This window comes from Orbicella franksi, chromosome 2 (genome assembly GCF_964199315.1).
Source record: "Orbicella franksi chromosome 2, jaOrbFran1.1, whole genome shotgun sequence".
NCBI lineage: Eukaryota > Metazoa > Cnidaria > Anthozoa > Scleractinia > Merulinidae > Orbicella > Orbicella franksi.
This window is the reverse complement of record NC_138146.1, coordinates 32,843,158-32,866,090: the sequence shown is the minus strand read 5'-3', so window position 1 is coordinate 32,866,090 and position 22,933 is coordinate 32,843,158. Positions and strand designations below refer to the sequence as shown.

Here is a 22,933-nt window from a genome sequence, read left to right as displayed (position 1 = left end):
TCCCATCAGCTTTTTATGCTCTCACCAGAGGGGGTATCCCCCCTTTCACCATGACGTCAGCCCCACAGAGGGGGAGGAGAGGGGGTAGCGAGGGAGGCGGCCATCTTGAATGGGATAGCGCCACTTCGGTTGTACCTCCAGGCTTTTAGACCAGCGCCCCCGTTTTGCTCCACTTTTCTCGAACTTTTATTGGCGGCCATTTTGAATAAATTAAAAAGCGGGGTAATTTGGCAACTATACTACTACTCAGGGTGCAACATGTACAGGGTAACCAACCGAGTACAGTGCTTTAGCCACCCTGCGAGCAGAGTCACTTCGGTCTTTCCTAGATATAATGTCGGGAAAGAAGAGGGCCGGTGGCTAAGTAGGGTATAATTGAGCGTGCATACACGCGGAAAGCTTGAAGAGCACGGAAAAAGCGTAAGAGTTGCTTGAGGCGTAGACTACGAGTAGTCCGTCGAGCGAGACCGTAAATAAACCGCGAAAAAAATGTTAGCGTGAAATCCTGGGCCATTTTTTTCTGACGGTTTTCCTTCGCGTCACGCACGACGAACTAAGCGAAAGAGGACAGCTCCTAGTCTACTTGAGGCGCAGCCTAAAGCAACTCTAGGTTCTTGCATGATCTCCAAACGTTCCGGCCAACTGCATCACACTTGCACAACTGAAACGTGAATAATTGTTTTATAATGTGGTCAATTATGGAAATAATTTTTTCTGAGTTTGATACTGCGGCTTTTCTAGCCATGTTCTGATATGTTTTCGCGGGATAAGGTAAAGTCTGCATACGAGCCAAGTGGCCCACCCACTGCATGAAATGGCATGTATAAGGAGGTATAATGATGTATACTGAAGCATATGTATAAGGTCTGAATAATGATCAGTATACGTCTGTATCCTTATACGAATGTGTACTGTCTTGTGGAGATTTCCTTGTACCTTGTGTAAGGAAACATTATACGAGTTGGCAAAGTAAATTCAACTTGATTGTTCTTTTGCATCATAAATGAAGGAAATGAAGGCTCCGGTTGCTGAAAACAGAGCTGACTTGAAAAATATACCCTGTGGTAATGAGTCTTCTTACGGAAGAACTTACTTGTAAAGGAAGCCTCAAGTCAGATAAACAGCTATAAAAGCAGGTATTATTAGCGCGTCTTTTCGCTACTTTGCGGATTTCGTACAGGTATCATTAACGCATCTTAAGCATTCTGCGAATATATCAACAACGCAGCTTAACGCTTCTTTATGCATTGCGTAAAGATATCCATAACGTATCTTACGCTCCTTTACGCATTGCGCAAAGATATCAATAAGCTGCGTAAAATGAGTAATTACGTGGAATTTACGTGGCCGTGAAATTCTTCGACACTTGGCGTGCCCGAGATCAGAACGTGACGTGTCAAGAAACGTGACGTGTCGGAGAGTGCCATGTTCCGATCCTGATATGTCCGTTGCGGCGTGTCAGGAAAAATCATGGCCTGGGTACGTCATGTGCGGCGTATCAAGGGAAGCCAGGACTCTGATACTTAACGGCACACGGTTTTAGTTTAATAGGCCAAATTAATTCACGGAGCTTATTTCTCTTTACGCGAAAACTAAAATTTTCGGACGTGCGTTTCGTCGTTCGTTTCAGGATGTTCAAGTCAACAAAGCGCGAAGATCTATAGTTAACTTACATCATTCTGTTAATGCCATCGAGTGTATTCTGTTCAGAATCTTGCATGGAGGCATAAGACTTAAAATTCATACCAATCTTCAGTATAGCTCTTTTGACTCACGTTATGCATAGTTCTATTTCCTACAGGTGTTTACACTTCCGACTACTATTTTATATTCTAGTATTTACAATCTACCTATAGTAGGGCTCTTTTCGAATACCAGCTCGGCCACTGAATGTGAAACCCTTGTTTAACTAAAGTGCTAAAAAAAAAAAAACAGCAACGGAACATACCCTACATCTCACCGACCTACGTGGTGGCGCAACTCACCAATTTCGCAAAGCTTGAGAGCGGAATGCCCTAAGATCAGTTGCATGGGAGGACTTGAACCGGGACGCCAAACCCATTTAACGCTGCCGCGTATTTGATGCAAACCATGGAACCCTCCTAGGAGGCCTCTGACCGATTTTATGCTTGTGAAGGTTGAATGTCGCAAAATCTATTTATTTGGACCGACTCGTGGTATTCCATCATTGTGGTTACCGCTGTAAGTCCGAAAGCATCAGCGCATGCGTAATCATGAAGAGTGCCCTCAACAAAATATACCCATCAATATTTCTTCCGGTCGGGTTGTTAGTAAAATTTCTAAACACGAATCATATAAATTCGTTTTATGGAAAATTTCGTATACGTACAAGAGAATTCGTCTCACTTAGTTTTGTCACGATCTGTGATGAAGACCTTGCTCAGAGGCGCTAAGCTCGCTCTCAGAAAATTTGCAAGACCATTTACTTTTCTCGGCTGTTGTTTCTTCAGGCGTTCATCGCAAGCGGCAGAAAAATGAAATTCTCTCCCTCCGCTTTGACGATAATAAGCGTATTCGAGTCTTAAATACGTTATTGTGGCACCATAGAATCCTGGAGTATTCCCGACGCACACAACGCGTCACCACTGCGTGAAAGCCAAAATATTCGAGAGTATTCTAGACTCGAATATGTGATTGTGACGCAATAGAATCCTAGGTTATTCAAGCCGCACACAAAACGTGACGTACACCTGGAATATTCGTGTCGAATTTGGTGGAATACGCTTCGTTCATAATCGTTCGTGGATTTTCGTTATAGTATACCACACATCTGTCGTACTCCTAGAGTATGATGGCGAACCCTTTGTAAAAAGAATTTTATAAAAGAAGGTAACAGTTCGGGTGCATAGCATTCTCCTGGAAGCAAAATTTAGACTATGAATTCAAAGCATGTGCGATCTGTGCGCGTATACGTTTATCCTCGAATACGTGATCTTGACGCCAAAGCTATAGGATTCTAGAGTATTCATGGCGTGTACAACCGTCTTTAATCTTTAATAAGTCTTTAATAAGTATACTCCTTAAACAGTGGAACTATACTAGGAGTTTAAAATAACATAATAAAAGCACGTAATAAATCATTACAATATGTATATATACAATAAAAATTATAAGTTAGTAAAAGATAAGATAAAATAGATTAAGTATAATCTCGTCGAGACAAGTTAGGACGTCTGGATATACATTATACAAAAGATTTAATGGCTGCAAGAGCAATAGTCTTAAAATTATTTATATCAACATCTTCATAAATAGGTAAATTGTTCCATGCTACTATTGTCCTTGGATAAAAGGAAAACTTATAGACATCATTTGATACACGGATTTGTTGGAAAGGACGACTGTTCAGTAATCTGGTGGCCCTTGTTATTTCGCGGACTTCAGGAGGAAAGCTAATACCAACATGTCCCATCAAGATCTTGTAGAACATAGTAGTTTGAAAGAGGAGTCGACGATCTTCAAGGGAGTCCCAACCAAGATGTTCGATCATTGGAGTAACATGACTAAATCTTGAATAGTCATTTAATACAAATCTTGCTGCTCGGCGTTGAACCATCTCTATTTGAGTGATGTTCTGTTTGGTGAAAGGGTTCCAAGCGCAACACGCATATTCGAGTTTTGGGCGGACTAGCGTGCGATACGCCGTATCTTTGACTTTAGTATCACAACCACTTAGAATACGACGCAGTAGCCCAAGAGTAGAATTTACCTTTTTACAGATCTGATTGATGTGCTCGTTCCAGGACAGATTGTCTGTCACGGTGACTCCAAGGTACTGGGCTGAGGAAACTGTAGAAATGGGCTGGCCAGCCAATGAATATTGGAACATAGTTGGAATTTTCTTACGCGTTATACCAAGTTGATAACACTTCTTGACGTTAAAGTTAAGTTGCCAGGTGTTTGACCAGAGTGACAATTGTTCAAGATCATCCTGCAGAGCCCAACAGTCCTGTACTTCACGGATTTCATTATAGAGGATGCAATCATCTGCAAAGAGGCGTAGACGTGACTTTACAGAAGAAGAGATGTCATTTATATACAGTAAAAATAATACAGGGCCCAAAATTGAGCCTTGCGGGACCCCGGAGAGCACTGGTTTGGAAGAAGACTGAATGCCATTTACTGAGACTGATTGGGAGCGGTTTGACAGAAAAGCTTTAATCCACATAAGCATGTACCCACGAATCCCATAGAAGTCGAGCTTCATTAGAAGTCTTTGGTGGGGGACAGAATCAAATGCTTTAGAGAAATCAAGCAGTATGACGTCGGTTTGGCTGCAAGTGTTGATTGACTTGGCCCAATCGTGTATAGCTGATATCAGTTGAGTTTCACAAGAAAACCGCTGTCTGAAACCATGTTGCTCGTTTATCAAAATGTTGTTACTAGATAAGTGTTTAGCCATATGGCTAAGAACAATGTGTTCCATTAGTTTACAGCAGATAGAAGTCAGCGAAATTGGGCGATAGTTGGATGGATCTGATTTGTTTTCTTTCTTAAAGACTGCAGTAATGAGGGCTTTGGACCAATCTGATGGGACGACATTAAGATCAAATGATTGTTGAAAGATGAAAGCGAGCCACGTAGAGGCTGTTTGTGAGATCTCTTTGAGTACTCTTGCAGGTAGTTTGTCTGGCCCACAAGCTTTGTGAGGATTCAGCTGGGCTAGCTGTTTTGCAACTCCATCAGGCGAGAGAAGCAAATCTGCAATCGAGGTGAATGGTGACAGGCCAATTTGAGGAAGAGGCTTCTGCTCATGGGTAAAAACTGAAAAGAAATGGGAGTTCAAAGTTTCTGCTTTGTCTTTGTCTGTAATACTCACCCCATTTTCGGTTTTAAGTGGGGGGATTCCAAGGCTTTCAGATTTGCTATGTTTAACATACGACCAGAACTTTTGGGGGTTTTCGGTCAGGTTATCACCAATAACTTCGTTTAAATAGCGATTGTGAGATTCTTTGACCAGTTTTGCCACTCGATTTCGTTGATACTTGAAAGCTTTCCAATGTTGCTGGTTTTTAGAGCGAATAGCTTTTTTGTGGAGGCGATCCTTTTTGCGCATCTCTCTTTTAATATCAGTAGTAATCCATGGCAGCTTGTACTTTGGCATGGACAATTTTTGTGGAACATACTGGGAAATACCTTTAATTACAGCATTTTTGAATGCATTCCAGTTATGCTCCACAGAATTTTCCCATGGGTTTGATGCGAAGAATTCAGCCGATGACTTTGCTATAAATTCGTTCAGGCCATCAAAGTTCGCTTTCTTGTACAGGTAGACTCTATGAGGAGACTTGGAAAAGCGCGTTGCTTTCAGGTTGATCTCGAAATTTACAATGTCGTGGTCACTTAAACCAGAAGAAGTAGACACGCCAGAAATAGAGTTAGGATAAGTAGACAATAATAAATCCAAAGTTTTCTCTGAAACAGGTCTCGTTGGAGCTTTGACGTGTTGGGTTAACGAAAAATCGTCCATCAAGTGCAAGAATTTATTGTGTTGTGAAGCAGTGGTAGGGTTGTTAGCAATTGGGATCTCGCGACTCCAGTCAATATCACCCAGGTTGAAATCACCTCCAATGACGATATTTGGATGATTTGATACTTTGGTAAACACTTGATTTAATTCATGGCGTGTACAACCGTGACGTGGACCTGGAAAATTCTTATCGAATATGGGCATACGGCAGGAGCACGACCGTGTATTCGTTCGTTGACCAGAACAATTGTACTTTTTTGGTTCATGTTGTCGGCGCAGCGCATGTGTTTTGCTTGAGTCAAGAAATTTACACACTTTGTTTTAACTTCGAATTCTCCTCATTCGATTTTGACCGACTATTTCGGGATAATCACTAAAAAGCGATTTATCTTTGTATGACCCGTCTCGTCTGAAGTGGTTAAGTACTGCACAGCACGAAACCACAAATTGGACACTACGGGATACGTAAAGTTCCGCAAAGTTAAACTGACTAGAGACACGTAAAGCTGCGCAAAGTTTGGTTAGTAAGTAGAATCAAGCTCGTTTCGGAGAAGTTTTGGTGTATTCAGCGGAGAAAGTCCTGAGACCTTCAGACGAATATCTTTTCTCTGTGGGATGAGTTCAACTCCAGAGCCCGCAGGGCAAAGAAAATCCTAAATAACGGCCCAATAGCTTCCTCAGTCGACTTCCTGCCATCATATCAACATTGCATTACGTTTGAACAACAAATCACAAAACGTATTACGACGACGAAAGCACTTTAATCAGATTTTTTCCTCGAGGTTACTTTTGAAACGAAATTGACTTTAAATGTGTTTCGAAAAGACTTGTAACGAAATGGGAGAAACGACCTACATCATTCTGAGTGTCCGACCTTCAACAAGCACAGATCAGCGGTTTTCCACATTAGACACCAGATTCTCTCGGTTCTCGCGCCATTTTATGGCGTCCTTTTTGAAAGGTGTGAAATGTTGAAGCTTACATCGATCTCTAGGTCCTTTTTCACTGTTTAAAAACTCTACTTTGGCGGACAAACTTCAGTTTACCTTCACTTCTTCTCTGTGCACGATTTCAAGCAGTTTTTGGTGACATACAGCTGGTGAAAACATCGATACACACGGAGGTACGAGTCAACAACAACAGCAGGTAAAACGTTGGTCATTGTTGTCTTCCCGGGTTGTTTTGTACGTACGAGTAAGTTAAGCTTAAGTTTCCAGGGTAAAGTTCAGTTGTCAAGTTTGCTTAAGATGTGTGGAATTGCCTCTCGTTGTAGATGTTTCTTTATCAAGCAGAAGCTATACACTGGAAGTTAATGTAACCTTGATTTCAAAAGGGACGGCAATGGGAATGATGGTGAATTAAACCATTAGATCAAACTACTGTGTAAAATTTACTGATTGACTTATTATGATATTTTCCTTAACGCTGCAAACTTGATTTGAGGTTTTCCAGTATGGATTTACACATAAACTAACTAGCCTTTTATGCGTATTGTATTTTAATCATAGGATGAAGTAAAATTGGTAATGCCTTACATGTATGTATAATCCCTGGCATCCTTACTTGAAGAAAAAAAGGAAAGCCTGTGAGGAAGAACCCTGACTTACAAGATACCTGTATGTATTTATGACTATTTAGGGGAACATGGAGACTTTTTAAGATTTATTTTTGTAAGAGCTTTTGAAAAATTATATTGGCAAGCAAATTTTGGCATTTCACTAGTCAGTCTCTATATATTTTATAAAGAAACAAGGTGATTTGCAGATCTGTTTTCAGAGTGCTCAGTAGTAAACTAGACCATGATTATAACAGATGACGAACTGAGCAACTGTAGATCTGACTTGACATTTTGTTACTATTTAGTTTCGTAGTACACAACTTGTGTGTAGCACTCATCAGATAAAATTGCCAAATGCAAATTTACATCATTACACTGATTTGAAATAACTGAATGCTTTTACAGAAAAGAAAAGAAAAGTTGGAAATCATAGATAAATGCTGTTACTATTATGTAACAACAGAAGCTTTAAAAGTTAAAATTTTGCATTTTTCAGGAAGAATTTGTTTGCGTGTCTACATGAAGTTATCAGTTCATTCCATTTATTCAGAGAGGCTAACTTAGGTTTGCAAGGTACTTCTCCCAGAGACATAGGTTAAATCGATTTGAAGTGGGTTTATATGGGGCAGCTTGCTTTAAAATCTTTCAAGTGACTTTGAACTTTGATTTATTGTCAAAGTCACTTGGAGGCTGCCCCATATAAGCCCGCTTCAAATCAATGTAACCTACGCGTCTGGGAGTACTTTATTATTTGTAAACCTGAGTTAGCCTCTCTGAACAAACAGAATGAACTGATTAGATAACTTCATGTAGACATGCAAACAAATTCCTCCTGAAAAATGTTAAATTTTAAATTTTAAATCTTCTCTTGTATTTCAATAATAACAGAGTTTATTCGTAATTTCCAACTTTCCTTTGTTTTGTAAAAGCATTCGCTTATTGTAGCTATCACATTTCCAATGGTCACTGGTGTATTTCAAATCAGTGTAATGATGTAAATTCCCATTTGGCAAATTTTATCTGATGATTACTGCACACAAGTTGTGTAGTACGAAACTAAATAGTAATGAAATGTTAAGTCAAATCTACATTTGATCAGTTCGTCATCTGTTATTTTATATATACATTATATTAAGGTACATGTAAACCCTGTTCCACTGATGACCACTACAAATTTCAAGACAATTTGCTATAGTAATGTCAAACTACAGTGGAACTTTGATATAATGAAGTGCCAAGGAATTGGCATTTTTAGTATGTTTACTATAACAGGGTTTCGTTTAAAAATACTGTAGTTGTAGTCAGGCATAGTAATAAAATCTTAAAAATTGTTGTCACTGACTTAAAAATCTTAAAATAGACGTTTCGGCTAAAATACTACGACCTTCTTCAGTGATGAAATTAATGTTAATGGCGTCTAAATGTAAATGAGATGTTTATAAGAATGTGAGGAACTCGCTAGGGATTAATTTAGCATTTTGTAAATGTCTGGAATATGCACGTGGTCATTAATTGAGTTCGGTTCGCGAATGGGTTCTTTTTCGTATAGTCTGCTATTACTAGGGCCATGAAAATCGTTCATTATACTGAGTACCTCGTTATATAGAGGTTCATTAAATCAAGGTTTCACTGTACTAACCATATTCCTTATTGTAAATATTGAAAATTGAGTTTTATTACTCATTTAGGTTATTAGCCTAAGGAGGAATTTGTTTGCATGTCTACGTGAAGTTATCTAATCAGTTCATTCTGTTTGTTCAGAGCGGCTATTAGCCACTCATTTCTGGTTAAGAGCTGAAAATTCAGAACAATATTGAATTTGATACTCAAATTTGATTGGATTAATTAATGCATAAAAAGTTTACACCACATCTAGCAAAAAAATGGAAGGCTTCTAGAACTTGCCTACCTTTGTCAGTGCAAAATGAAACGTAATCTGTAACCTTGAACATTGTTGCTTGAATCGGTTTGATGTTTTTAAGCCCACAAGCTCTGGCCCTCACAGCCTTTCATACTTTGTTTACACTGTAAACTTGATTAATGTGTAACACAACTCTCTCCTCTCTTAAAGGCATCTTAAGTATGTTTTTGCATGCAGTAGAAACCCAGGTGCTTACAGTGTAGCTTTCCAAATGTGATAAAACCTTTTGGTCATCAATCCTGTCAACACTTAGGGCTCGTTCTCACTTTGACATAAGCATAAGCATAAGCATAAACATAAGCATAAGAAAAATATGTGTGAACCGGAGTTACATAAGCATAAGCATAAGCATAAGCATAAGCACAAGGAATGGAACTTTTTCCATTTTCTTATGCTTATATTTATGCTTATGTTGTGAATACTTGAGTGTGAACCGGGCATACATAAGCATAAATGTAAGCATAAAGAGTTTTCTTGTCAGCGGAATACACAAAAATAGAATCCAGGCCTGCTCTGTCAGAATCTGTTAGCTGAAAACATGGCGACGCAGGTGAACGAAAAGTTGGTGGAATCTGTCCGCAATTATCCTTGTTTGTACGGCAAAATAAAATTCTATGTCTCTCAGTTTTAATTCTTGTACAAGGTTATAATAATCCCCTTGTGCCTTTCTTCTCGTAAAAATATCTCTTATCGAGACCTTTCTCGGTTTTCTTTGTGTTTGTCTTTGCATAAGCAATCTTCTTCGATTTCTACGGCTTAACAGTAGCAACAATCCAATTTTGACTTCGTTATCCGCCATCTTTGATTCCTGAGAGGTGAACTGCGCCTGCGCAATAGCCATCCTTATGCTTATGCTTATGTAACCACGGTTCACACATATTTTTCTTATGCTTATGTTTATGCTTATGCTTATGCTTATGTCAAAGTGTGAACCAGCCCTTAGTGTTGATTTCAGGTCCTGGTTTGAATTTTCAGCTCTTTGTCTTGAGGTTACCCTATATCTTTCACAGTGTCTTGCACCCACGCCATTTAGCATGTCCAATTAAAGCCAGTAAAGCTGGCTATCAATCTACACGTACATGTATACCAAGAATTTTGAAATAAAATGAATTGTCCAGTTTTTCAGGGTTTCCCTATGCGAGGATCCAAATCAGTTTTTGAAAGCTAAGTCAAAGTGAGTTTGCCTCAAATTTTAGACAGTAGCTAGTTTAGTTTGACCAAAGTAATCAATCAATCAATCATTGCAATCAATCAATCAATCGATCGATTGATCAGTTATTATGTAAAATCGTTATTCTCTTTAACTTATGATTTAAATGTTACTACATGTGTTGGTTTAAAAAAACCACAAGTTTAAGGGAACATCTATTTTTGAAGAAGTCCGTAACTAAGTCAGTACCGCACGACTGAACTTATTTGTGACCTGAAATGCTCTCTTCTGTCTTCTTTGTATGCTTAGGAACTTGCAAAAAGTATCATGAACATATTCGCAAAACTGCTCTGGGTAAGATAACCGATGACACAAAGAAAGAGAAGAGAGAAAACCTTCGAAAAGAACAGGTATGTGATTCTGAGAGAAATTACTAGTGTACGGGCTAAATGGTATTAGCCAGAGTTCACGAGTTTACTGACGTTCACCGTTTTTTGACCAGTAGATAGATGTTTTTTACCAATCACATATCGTTTGTTCTGACATTTTTGGCATCACAGCGGACTCACAGTTATTCCCTTATTGAGCCAAAAACCTGTTGCATTGCGTGCCTTGTACAAAAGATCACTGAAACTGGGACTGATTGAAACTCTTAACATTGCATGTAGAAAAATTACTAAGAAAATATAAAGACCCATGTATCATAATTTTCTTCAGAGCTTGCTGTTCTCGGCAAATGGCAGCTATGCGTGACTTAATGTTTAGCAAAATCTGTTATATTGTCAGTGAGTTTTAATAGGGTATGGATATCTGTTTTTGTTTAGAAATATGAAAGAAGAAGAAACTTCGTAAAGGACGAGAAAGAGTCCCAGGCTTTCGCAAGCTTGAGTAAACATCACATGTCAACAGACGATGATGACTCTGCCAGCGATTCTGGAGGAGGATGGGTTTCTAGACACCCCCCCCCCCCCCCTCCAAATACCGCAGTGAAACACTCATAACGTTCCTAAGCAAGTAAGCTTGAAAAATAGATTGTCAGTCTCGAATTCATCCTGTATGTGTACACATCTTTTTAATCAGTATTTTCATGCAACAAACACCTTTGCATTAGCCTACATTCTAAAGTGTCAGCTTACTTCTATGATACACTGATAATCGATTTTACTAAAATATCATTGATTAAAAGAAAGAAGCAACAGTAAACTAGGACGTTTCGAAGTTATTTTGACTCGAGATGTTAATTTATAGTGTGACAGGTGTAACTGATAGAAATTAACATCTCGACTGTTATTTCCTTGTCTTTACTTCATAATGGCGTCAATATGATTTCGAAACGTCGCGTATACGTAGTTTACTTTCGCTTCTCTTTGCAGTTAATTGTATTTCTAAGTGTATTCTTATCAGAATACTAAAATACATGTATCTCTCCAAAATCATCGGTAAAAACCTCAGAATTAGAGTTACAATAGGAACTCTTTGAAACGTGCATTTGTTCTTAACTATATTTTGAGGCAGCAGTTTTTTCCCTCGAATACAACCTCGCGTATGATGTTGCGCCGTCCAGTGGCTTTGCCATTTTGTGTATTATCTCACGACAGGCCAAAAAAATGGAAATCTTTTGTAGCTTTTAGTAGAACGTTGCCGCAAGATCGTTGTCACACAAAGTTACAATGATCTGCATATACTAATGAAGTTTATTTTGTTCTTAGACTTGACAAACGCAGCGAAAGAGCCGAGCAGGCAACGAATAAAAGATGGAAAAGGACGACGACCAGAACGGGCTATCCAGTTGAAAAGGAGCCCCTAGTGAACACTCCGAAATGGGCCCTGTCAGATGAGTGGAAGGAGGAGTTACACAGACGAGAAGAGGAAATGGTTCGAGTAGAAGAAGCTGAAAGGTAAGGTGTTTATATATATAGAATAATACTGTCTGTTACAAGTCTGGGAAGCAATTTTCTTCGGGTATTTAAGAAATTCCACTCCTCTTTTTTGTTTGTCATTTACTTAAACCTTATTCTCTACGTCATAGAACTAAAGCTGACTTGTTTTTTCTTCCTTTGACAGAAATGACAATGAAGCCTGTGATGACGAAGAGATCAGAGTGTAGATGATGCAGATTTAAATTTTGATGAAGTTTGCTACATTATATTGCTTTAACTTATTTCGACGTGTACCCGAAACGTCATTGGAAGACATTTTACTTTATGTGTAAAATAGTTGTTTTGTTGCTTATCACAATTACAGTTCTAACTCCATGTAAACTAAGGCTTAAAGAAGCATGAAATAGCTTCGACCACATTCAGGAGATCATGAAGATAGTAATCAAGTAGATTTTTATTTGCAAGTGTTAAATAAACAGCAGAGAGGAACACAAGTAAATGGTGTTTGTTTTCGAAGATTTGAAAATGAATACCCATAAAACCCGCCACTAGAAATCCCGAAAACAAATTTCATTGTAGCTAACAACAAGGGGTCACATCCCGTCCATGCCACGTTCAGTATACCCCTTGATTCTCCCAGTATACGTACTGTATACTGACATTTGACCTGACATAGAAGGAATCCTGCCGCAACTGTAAAATTCCGTATACACACCTTCCACAGACCTGCCAGTATACCTCCTGTTTCACACAGTATACATGATGTATACTGACATGCATAATGACATATAAGGAATCCTGCCACAAGTGTATAAAATCCTGGTATTTTTCTTGGCCAACCCTGAAATATACTGATCATTATACGGACCTTATACATCCCGCCGCATCCTTACATTTGTCTTATACCAATAGATATACTGACTGTGTACGACCTGAGGAAGGCTCCTTATACAGACGATTTTATGCAGTGACCAGGCCGGACCTTATCCCGGTTTCTGTAGCATGAAGCGAATAGGAGTATTTCTACTCGCCCTGGATGGGGTGCTAGTCCATCGCAGGGTTACCCTCAGCTTTAAATTTGCCGGTACCCATTTATACACCTGGATGGAGAGAGGCACTGTGGGAGTAAAGTGGCTTGCCCAAGAACACAACACAATGTCCCCGGCCAGGGCTCGAACCCGGACCGCTCGATCCGGAGACAAGCGCACTAGCCATGAGGCCACCGCGCCTCCCAATATGTTTTTGTGCAACGATATTAACTGAAATATGTCGCCCCGAAATGGCGTGCGTTTGGCCGAGACTTGACACTGACAATACGTTTCGTTTATGCTTGGTTTTAATGTGACCGCTCCGATCGCTCGATTGTATTGCCAAAAAAATACGCTCTGTAAGAGGAGGATCTGGAGCGAGTTGTAGCTACTGGCCTCTTAATCGCAAACAGTTTTACCTACTGAGGAAACATCGTAAAGTTCCTTCCCGCTCAATTTTCAGCAACACTCCAGTTTTTTTTTTTCCTCTAAATACTTGTGCCATTAGTATTTAAGTTTCTGTTTCTGCCGTGGTATTCTCAGTTGGCGCGATTATGCAAAGTCATATTCATATAGGTTTTATGGGAGAAAGATCGCTTGGAAAACGAATTACTGGGTGCAAGATTATTTTTACTAGAAGCAATGTTCTGAAGAGTAGGGATTTGCTTTACACTAGCGCTCAAGATAATTCACTGGAACAAAGATGATCTTGATCGATCGGGCACTTGCTTCGCCTTAATTTGATTGAAACCATTTAGTCCGCATCAAGAGCAGCAAGGAAAAGAATAAATTATTTCTCAACAATATCCTAGTGTGACCCCGGAGACGACAAAACAAGACGTTTGTTAGAAGATATCATACTTCATGTCGTTTTGTCCGTTTCAGCCACATGCGATGTTTTCTATTGAATAGCTGTGCTCTTACATTTGAATAGAAAGCCAGAAGATTAATTAGTGTAGTACGTGGTGGGACTCTCAAGATCAGGTCACAGTAGGGCCGACAAAACCTGGCCGTATTAACAGGTTGGTTGTATTATAAATAAAGCGATACACCTAGGTCTAATTCAGACCAAGACAGGTGGGAACTCCCATCTCGTAACTCCAACCTTCAGCAACTCACAACTCGCAACTCGCAATTCGCAACTCGTAACTCGCAACTCACAACTCGCAACTCACAACTCGCAACTCGCAACTGGCAACTCGCAACTCGCAACTCGCAACTCGCAACTCGCAACTCGCAACTCGCAACTCGCAACTCGCAATTCGCAACTGGCAACTGGCAACTCGCAACTCGCAACTCGCAGCTCGCAACTCGCAACTCGCAACTCGCAACTCGCAACTCGCAACTCGCAAAATACCCACAGGAGAGGGTGCAAAATACCTGTAAACGGTTTGCGATTGCAGTAAATTGGTTGTATAGAGCGCATTTCAGCTTCACTACCACTGCCGCTACTATTTCTACCACCAGAATCAGCGCAATTGTTAAAATTACTATGTGTTAGCCCCCGATGACATTGATGAAACCTAGCTACGAAGATCAATGAAGTCTGCAACACGCTTGAAAAGAATTGACTAAAAATACCAAATACCGAGGTTCAAAAAATTGCGCATTTACATTTAGGGAAAGTGTAAATTATTAATTTGCGAATATTCCCTATTAATTTTTAATCAAAGATTCCATAAGCGTAGTTTTTATGTTAGTTAGTAAGAAAAGTAAATCTTTTCAACAGTAGAAAAATGGTGAAATGAAAAAGGATATTATTTGGAGGTTAACAGCAACTCGCTCTCTAATAATATTGTATGGACAAAAAATAACAAGACAAATCTGGCAGTAAATGGGATTATGGACACTGGGTGCTCCCTGGGATAGCAGCGAGAGTGGGTGGTAGCGACACACCCTGGACAGGTACTTGGGTGGTTAGCGGACACACCCAGCAAAGTGGAGAGGTTAGCGGACTCAAACCCCAAAGCATAAACACAACGTGGGGCGGTTAGCGGACACAAACCCCAAAGCAGAAACTTGGGCGGTTGGCGGACACACCCAGTGAATGAATTGGGGTGATAGCGCACTCACCCAGAGAACGAAGCCCCCCAGCCTAGCTGCTTAGGTAGGTTAGAATAAGGTGGGGTAAGGGACCCACCCAGCCTGACGCAGGCGATAGCTAAGTGGAAGGTGTGCACCCAAATTATCCCTGGTACGTAGTGACAAATATTAGTGCAACTTTAACAAGGTCTACATTGTCCTGTGCTTGGAGCCCAAGCTTGTAGTGGAGTACTATGGGTGGCGGCTAACTGGGCAGGGACTGCTTGGAGTATTGAAGCAGGTGTCCTGATGTATTGGGTGTAGCAATTGCTGGACCAACGGCCGAGGGTTTGGATAAACCAAGAGGGCAAGCCGGCCTCTGCAGCAGTAGTTGCAGCCCCGATGCGGAAACTGTCGGATGCATAGGACTCTGTGGCGAAACCCAAGCGTTGAAGCTGGAGGCGCAGAATTGAGGTTACTTTGTCCCTGGTGAGAAAATGCCCTGTTGAGAAGAAATAAAGGGGGTTGAATTGTCTGGAAGCTGGTGAGCCAGGTAACGGCGCATTGCCCGTACTGCACAGACTGAACGGCCAGAAGGAGCGAGCGTAATGGAACAGCCCATCCGGAAGGGATCAGTTTTGGAGGATTTCAGTTGCAATGATAAGGAGCTTGCGGAGGTAAAACTGATGTCTGAGCGGGACAGGTGTACCAGCGGGTTGAAGTGAACTGAAGATGGTGAGGTGAACTCGTTCGAACGTAAGAAGGCGAGGAAGGCCAGAGTAAAGGCTGACCAAAGCATGCGTTTGTCCTGTGATACGATCTGAGGGTAATCTGCCAAAGCTCCTTTTAGCTGGCGCATGACTGACATGGTGATAGGTAGACGGCGGCGAGAGGAGAGTTCAATTGTCTGCTTGATGCCTCGCAGAAGTAAACGAAGAAGGGGGCATCTGCAAACGGGTCTGCAAGGCTGTTTTCGATGTGGGCAAATCGGATACCAGCCAGATACAGCTTAATGGTTGGGAAGCTGACTTGATCAGAATGCCAAGAGGCAAAATAACGTAGTTGTAACTCTGATGTAGGGAAGGGGTTCCATTGCCTTGAACAACAAAAGGTAGTATAGCTGCGAATTCCAGCGTAGTAGGTGCGACGTGTGGAAGGTGCAATGGCTTGGGACTGCAGAAAGGCTAGGCGACCTCCCAGAGGGTCGGCGCTGAGGGAGGCAGAGTCGTGGGTTCCAAATCTGCCTTCGGGGCGAGTTGGCGGAACCGGAACATCTGAAAACGGGACAAAGCATCATCGATTGAATTGTTTGTACCTCGAATGTGAGAGACAAGAACGGAGAATTGGTGGAATGCAACGCAAAAGAAGATTGAACGAACAAGGTGCATAAGGAGGGGGTCACGGGAAGAACCCTTTGCGCAAATGTCCACGACTGATTGGTTATCACAGTGGAATAGCAGTTTCTTGCCCCTCCAAAGTGGACCCCACAGGAGGCAGGCAAGAGCTATGGGGTAGAGCTCCTTCCACTGGATGGAGTGATCAGACAGGTTGGAGGGCCAGGAACCATTCAGCCAATGACCTTGAAAGTAGATGCCAAAACCAAGACCTCCAGATGCATCGGTGAAGAGCTCGAGATCAGGAGATCTTGACCAAAAGGGGTCAGGGATAATAGCTCAGCCGTTCTAGAGAGGAAGATACTTCAGTCACCAAGCGACATCCCTGCGAGCTTCAGCGTTGGGGGATATATGATGGTGGGGTAGGCGAGCAGTGGTACTCAGGTCAATCAAGCGCCGTAGGAATATGCGACCAGCTGGGATGATTCGACAGGCGAAGTTAAGTTTACCAGTGAGGGAGAGAAGTTCTCTTTTAATGCACTTTTTCCGAGAAGACCAGGTATGAAGTTCAGTCACAAGCTCCGACAGTTTATCAGGAGGTAAGGAGCATTCCATGAGATTGGAATCAATCAATATGCCAAGGAACATCAGATGAGAGGTTGGACGCTCCAGCTTGTCGGGGGCCAAGGGGATACCCAGGCGGTCAGCGGTTTTAACCATGACGTCGACTTGAGATGCGCATAGTGGTGACGATGGAGGACCTACGGTAAAGTAATCATCGAGGTAGTGCATGAGGGCGGAGATAGCGTAATTGTGCTTAAGTATCCACTCAAAGGCATCGGCTAGACGGTTAAATAGGAACGGTGAGGAACGGAGCCCAAAGGGTAGGCGGAGATCCACACAGAATTTGCCTTGCCAGTACATGCCAAGGAGGTCCCAGTCACTGGGGGATACAGGACAGAGACGAAAGGCCTGTTTAAGTTCGAGCTTAGTAATGAGAGCACCAGTGCCAAATGAGGATACTAAGGCTAGGGCTTGATCGAAGGTAGCGTAGTGTAAGGTGTAATCCTCTTTAGAAATAAAATCGTTGATGGACGAACCTCGAGGCGAAGAGGGATCCATGATAATACTCCAGGAGCCATCCTTTTTGGGAACAAGGCCTGGAGGTGAGCACTGAAGGGTTGGAACAGGAGGAGATGAGAAGGGGCCTGCTGTGTGGCCTCTGCTAACCGCTTTCATGAGCGCCTCAGTGACTGCATTGGGGTGAAGGAGAGTACATTTTGCCGAATTCGGGGTGGTCCTGTGGTAGCGTGGACCCTGATAGCCAAGGCGACAGCCAAACTGGAGATCATGGACCAGATCTGAAGCTTACAAAAGTAACGAGCGCTGTCACCCGAACTGAGTTGCGGAAGACCAGGAAGACCCGACTCGGTGTAAATCATTCCGCCAAAGCCTTCAAAAACTCTACTATTAAACAATTAGATTATGAGCTCGAGATTTCTATCGCGTGATAGTTGACGAGAGCGCAGCCCGAGTCAACTATCACGCATAGAAATCGATAGGGAATAATCTTGAATTGTTTTAGTTTAAATCTTTTTTTTTTTTTTTTTTTTTTTTTTTTTATTGCAAAACACAGGGGGAAAAAACAACTTACAGTTCAACTACTTACATTACTTATGGGACAATTACCTACATCACTTACTGGATAATTACTAACAATACAATTACTTACATTACTTACACTGCAATAAGTTACATTGTATTAACAATTAATTAATTAATTAATTAATTAAAAAGACTACTTACTACTTACATACAATACACGTTACTTACAATACTGACAAGTGCAACACTTGTTAAGGTTGACCTACAGTACAATAATATCCGTGCACAGTGTTAGCCTTAGGGTTTTCTTCATTTTTTTTTTTTTTTTTATACAGTTGCTTGTTGGTAAATACGTTTAATTATTATTATCACCCACTTAGATTTCTAAAGATTATCATTTGACGCTGCTCCAGTTTTGAGGCTGTTGTAACATGCCAGAAAGACAGAGAAATGTTTCATTTCAAGGGGCAAGTTGCGTGTCCTACACGACCATACATAATATCTCGCCACAAGAAAATTAAAATTAAGTTTCTGTTTATTCTTTGATTTGTCTGGCCTTAGGCGTAAGACTATATTTATACTTCTATATTTATACTATACTTCTTCTTTAGTTTAAATCTACTAGTCGTTCAATACTTAATCTAAATCCTCTCCACAGACACTTCGAAAACGCCAAGAAGCGGCAGTCATTTGTTAACAAGGGCACACTGCTACGCTACTCACGATCTATCACTGAATAGATAGTGAGTAGCGTAGTCAATCAAAGAACAGCATTCGTGATATTTATACTGAAACGTGATAGAGGGGGTAGAGGTGAGAGGAAATTTTGTCAGATTGACTCGATGCGACAAGGATCGACACGACCTGTCTTTAAAAAGTCGAACCGACTCACCGATTTTTTTTCGAATTTTATGATTTTTTCGACGGTGTATTTTCAATCATAAGACACGACACATTTAACTGCGCAAGACTAGCATAATTTTGGGTCATTAAATGGAACCATATTAGCGAAATTACGTATATCGCTAGTCAGGGGCGGGGCAGAAGACTCCTGAAATTTGCGCATCTGGATCATCCACCAAAAAGTGACGTCACATCCAGTTTAAACTGTGCCGTGCAGCTCGTTTCACAAAGCGAAAAAATTGCGTTTCGATTGGGGAAGAGTTTCCTCTATTTGCAAGCCATCAGGTTCGTATCCTTTCATACTGAGGATAGAAAGATGTTGCAGGCACATTTCTTCGACTTTTTAAGCAAAACTTTGGGAAAAAGAGAACAGTTTAGTATTGTTTTGAAGGAAAATAACGGAGAGCCTTCTGTCATCGAATGGCAGATTTTACACATTTGCAAAACTGGTATTGTTCCGACTTTTGGTTCTTATTGTTCGTGATTCGGTGATAACACTAAGTGCAATAGCTTATAATGTTAACAACAACCCGGATGAAGTATTGCTGGCCATAGTTTGCACTGTGTACTACGGGAACATGTTTAACAGAAGCCGTTTTTTTCTAAAAGTGAACACAGTTGAAGCCCTGTGTCCACGTGCGTGTGGTGGAAAATCGAATACTCAAGGTTAATATCCTACTAAGTATTTCCGTATCTCTTGTTGATTACTTTTTTCTCTGTAGGAAATAATCTATGTTAAGAACTAGAGTTCATTGTAAATGCGTGCTTTGGGGGTATCAGATTTCCCAGAAAAGATCAACAAAGGGGTGAAGCAGTCCAGATGAGTAGAACTAATTTCCGTCAGTCATCCAGTGGTTAATTGTACATTCCTCTGTATTGTCTGAACTACAATACTGGGCTGGGGATCAACTTCTTTTGGGCAGTTCAAAATGAGGGGGTTGGCCTGTTTAGGGTTAGCTCCCAATGGTATGGTATATCCTTACCTCTTAACTTAACCCTCACTTTTGACAGGTACTCACTTCTACTGTGACCTGGGGAGGGGGTGGGGTACTCCCTTATGTGCACTGTATAAGTATGTGTGGCCCCAAAGGGTATGGTTTTTCAGCCATTTTTGGTCATAAATAGGGTATCGATTTTGGCCACTTTGGTCTTAAATAGGGTATAGGTTTTGTACTCTAGTCTTGAATTGGGTAATGTTGTTTAGAAGAAGCTACTTTTTTATCATAATTGATAAGACCATAAACAAAATGCCTTCAAAAAATATGTTTAGGGCAACTGGTCATAAATAGGGTAGGGAAAATCGCAGATTTTTGTGATCAATAGAGTAAGGGTTTTCGGAAGCGGGCCGCACACCCCCACTAAATTTTTCTGCGAGTACCCCTCCTCCCCCACTCCCGGGTACTGTAAAGTGGTTCATAAATAAATGCTGGACTGAATTCAAATTTTATCTTGTAATTAGCTCTTGCTCTTGCTTTCCATTTCTGCTCCGTCTCGATCCGTAACCGATTATCTTGGCCACAGGATTCGAATTTCTAGCTTAACGACCTCGCCATCGTGACAAAGTCGCCTCCAACCGTCCAGAGGCACGGGGCATTGGTCAGTTACTCGTTGCCATCTCTCGCTGCAGATAACAGCGCTTTTAGGCGCTAAATTCAGCTGAACATTGTTTGGTCCTTGTATTTTTGCAGTTAAGAGTGCTTTTAGGCGCTAATTTCAGACTAATTTCACCGCGGCACGGTGCAATTTGCGTGATCAAAAATGCCCTGTGCCTCTCGACGGTTGGAGGCGACTTTGCCACGATGGGCCAAGATAATCGGTTACGGATCGAGACGGAGCAGAAATGGAAAGCAAGGAAAACCAGCGATTCTAGGGCGGTTAAGATGAACTTTGGAACCTTGGGAGAACGCGCATGGAAAGAAGAGTTATCGAAGGCTGCCATGAGGCAATTTTGACGAGATTAGACCATTTCTGTGGAATTTACGGAGCGTGTTCAGCGATGCAGTAAAGTATCTGAAGAAAGGCGACTACTTATTTTTTATTTTTTATTTTTTATTTTTTATTTTTTTTCTGGCTTTAATTTCACAACTGCTTAAGTTGTCTGTATAACTGCGATGATCAATCATGTCTTCATATCTTTCTCCGCAGTTTAAATATATGATCTTTCGTATATTAACTTGTATTATTGGGCTTTCGTTCACACGTTTCCTGTTTTCAGTATATTTTGTCGCAATTTTGTACGATTCAGCAAGTTGCAAATAAACTGAATTCTCATGGTTCCTCGTGATGAAGCAATTACATGCAGTTGGAAGAGATTTGACTGTGTTAAAAATAGAGCAAAAACCAATAAAGTGAATCCACCACAAAATATTTATCAACTTTTGGTTGGTGACCTAAAATAAGAATTCCAATAAAAGTGCTCTTCGGCCTATTTTACTGAAAAGCACTTATGACAAAAATTTTCTAGCTATACACGTTTCTATCTAGAAAATTACCCCCTGTGTTGATTCCAAGGGAAATTATTTTTGACAACAATTTACAAGAAAGCGAAACTAATCCTCGAACTGAGGCATGACGACTAAGGTGGTGGAAGAACCGACTCGGCGGGAGTCATTGCGCAAGAACTTTATAGAAGAGGCAGAAGCTAGTAGAAAGGTTATCGGATGGACTCGATCCTACAAAGATCGACAAGAACCGTCTCACGTCGACCCGACTCACCGATTTTTTTTCTAATTCTATAATTTTCTCGACGGAACATTTTGCAAAGTTGATCCATCGCATTGTGGTTACGAGGAATGAGCTTACTCTCTATTGAATTACCGTCAGACAACAGTAGATGTTTTTACTGTAGTGAGCCTGACTCACGTCTTCATACATTTCAAAATTGTAGTACAACAACTTGTTTTCTCATAAGTGAAATGCATAATACCTCAATATTCCCGGCAAGCTACGAATTATTGTTTGGTATGCCATGCGAGAAGGATGAGAGTCTAAAGAATTGAACTTCTGTTTATTACTTGCCATGTTACTATTATCTACATTATCACAAAGTAGATAGAGGAGTCTTGACTGGGTTGAATTCATTCCAAAATTAAAGGAACCCTTTCAGTCAAGAACAGAATATCACGTTTCCACATTTATTCCTTTATGACGCTTGCAAGCATTTTATTTCCGTCTTCCTGTTCATATTCTCAAAAGGTGTTAGATTAAAGAGGATGTACAATTTAAAACAAGGGTGATATATTGCTGTTATGAAAGGATTACAAGGAGTTCGCATGTTCAGGGCTAAAACTTATCTTCAGTGCCTGGTGGTCAGTTGGGCTAGTATCCTTGATTTCTTTGTCGCCCGGCCAGGACCAAATAAAGTGGCCCTGGATTTTCTGCACCAAAACGTCCCGTGATAATGTTTAGGAAAAGATACAAGGTTTGACTACTATAGCTTGAATGCTGTTTTTGAAAGAAAAGATTGAAATTAGCGCGGGCACTTCATGTCCTTGAAAGCTACCAAATGTACCAAGATTTATAAACGCACGCGCAGCCATTTTTCTCCTCATTAAACCTTTTGTTTACTGACTTCTGAAACTTCCCACTGCTGTGACAACGGGTAAAAAACTAAGGAAATTAAACAATAGTGACAGCCTATCGTGATTTTCTTCGCTTAACACGTGCATGGCACACAAGTAATGGCTGGCCTTCAACCCGGTTTCAACATGAACGTGCAAGCAGAAGTGTTTATTGACTCTGCTGGTGCTTCAACCGATCTCTTCTGTCCGGTGTGAATAACACAGTCGATTCTATAAAGCTTCCTTGATTCTTATTGTCTAGTGATCACCACTACACTATCAGAGCAACCGTGCTGGCTACACGGCCAATCTAGATAGTGAATGGAGATTTTACGTGGTTCTCCCGGGCCAATGTTTTTCTCCAACTAGATAACACTGGATCGACAGGAACGACGATTGATAGTGTAGTGGTGATCACACCCGACCGGTAATCAGGGGGACGTGGGTTCAAATCCCGCTCAGGGCATAAAAAGTTTTTCTT

At 41.0% G+C, this 22,933-nt stretch overlaps 1 protein-coding gene across 1 annotated transcript; it reads left to right on the top strand.

Annotated features, from left to right (window-relative positions):
• Positions 1 to 10,398: 10,398 nt before the first annotated feature.
• On the top strand, positions 10,399 to 12,539 carry LOC145473274 (uncharacterized). Its single transcript, XM_081455020.1, has 4 exons — positions 10,399 to 10,530; positions 11,076 to 11,134; positions 11,830 to 12,018; positions 12,185 to 12,539. Exons 1-4 carry the CDS (start codon positions 10,399 to 10,401, stop codon positions 12,225 to 12,227), a joined length of 423 nt encoding a protein of 140 aa, XP_081311146.1. The 3' UTR covers positions 12,228 to 12,539.
• Positions 12,540 to 22,933: the final 10,394 nt, after the last annotated feature.

What these genes read in the sequence shown, in the direction of transcription:
- LOC145473274 (XM_081455020.1), top strand. Translation starts at nt 10,399, where the DNA reads ATGCTCTCTTCTGTCTTCTTTGTATGCTTAGGAACTTGCAAAAAGTAT. An exon ending in AAAACCTTCGAAAAGAACAG is followed by an intron (nt 10,531 to 11,075) that starts GTATGTGATTCT and finishes ATGGGTTTCTAG; the next exon opens with ACACCCCCCCCCCCCCCCTC. An exon ending in CGAGTAGAAGAAGCTGAAAG is followed by an intron (nt 12,019 to 12,184) that starts GTAAGGTGTTTA and finishes TTCCTTTGACAG; the next exon opens with AAATGACAATGAAGCCTGTG.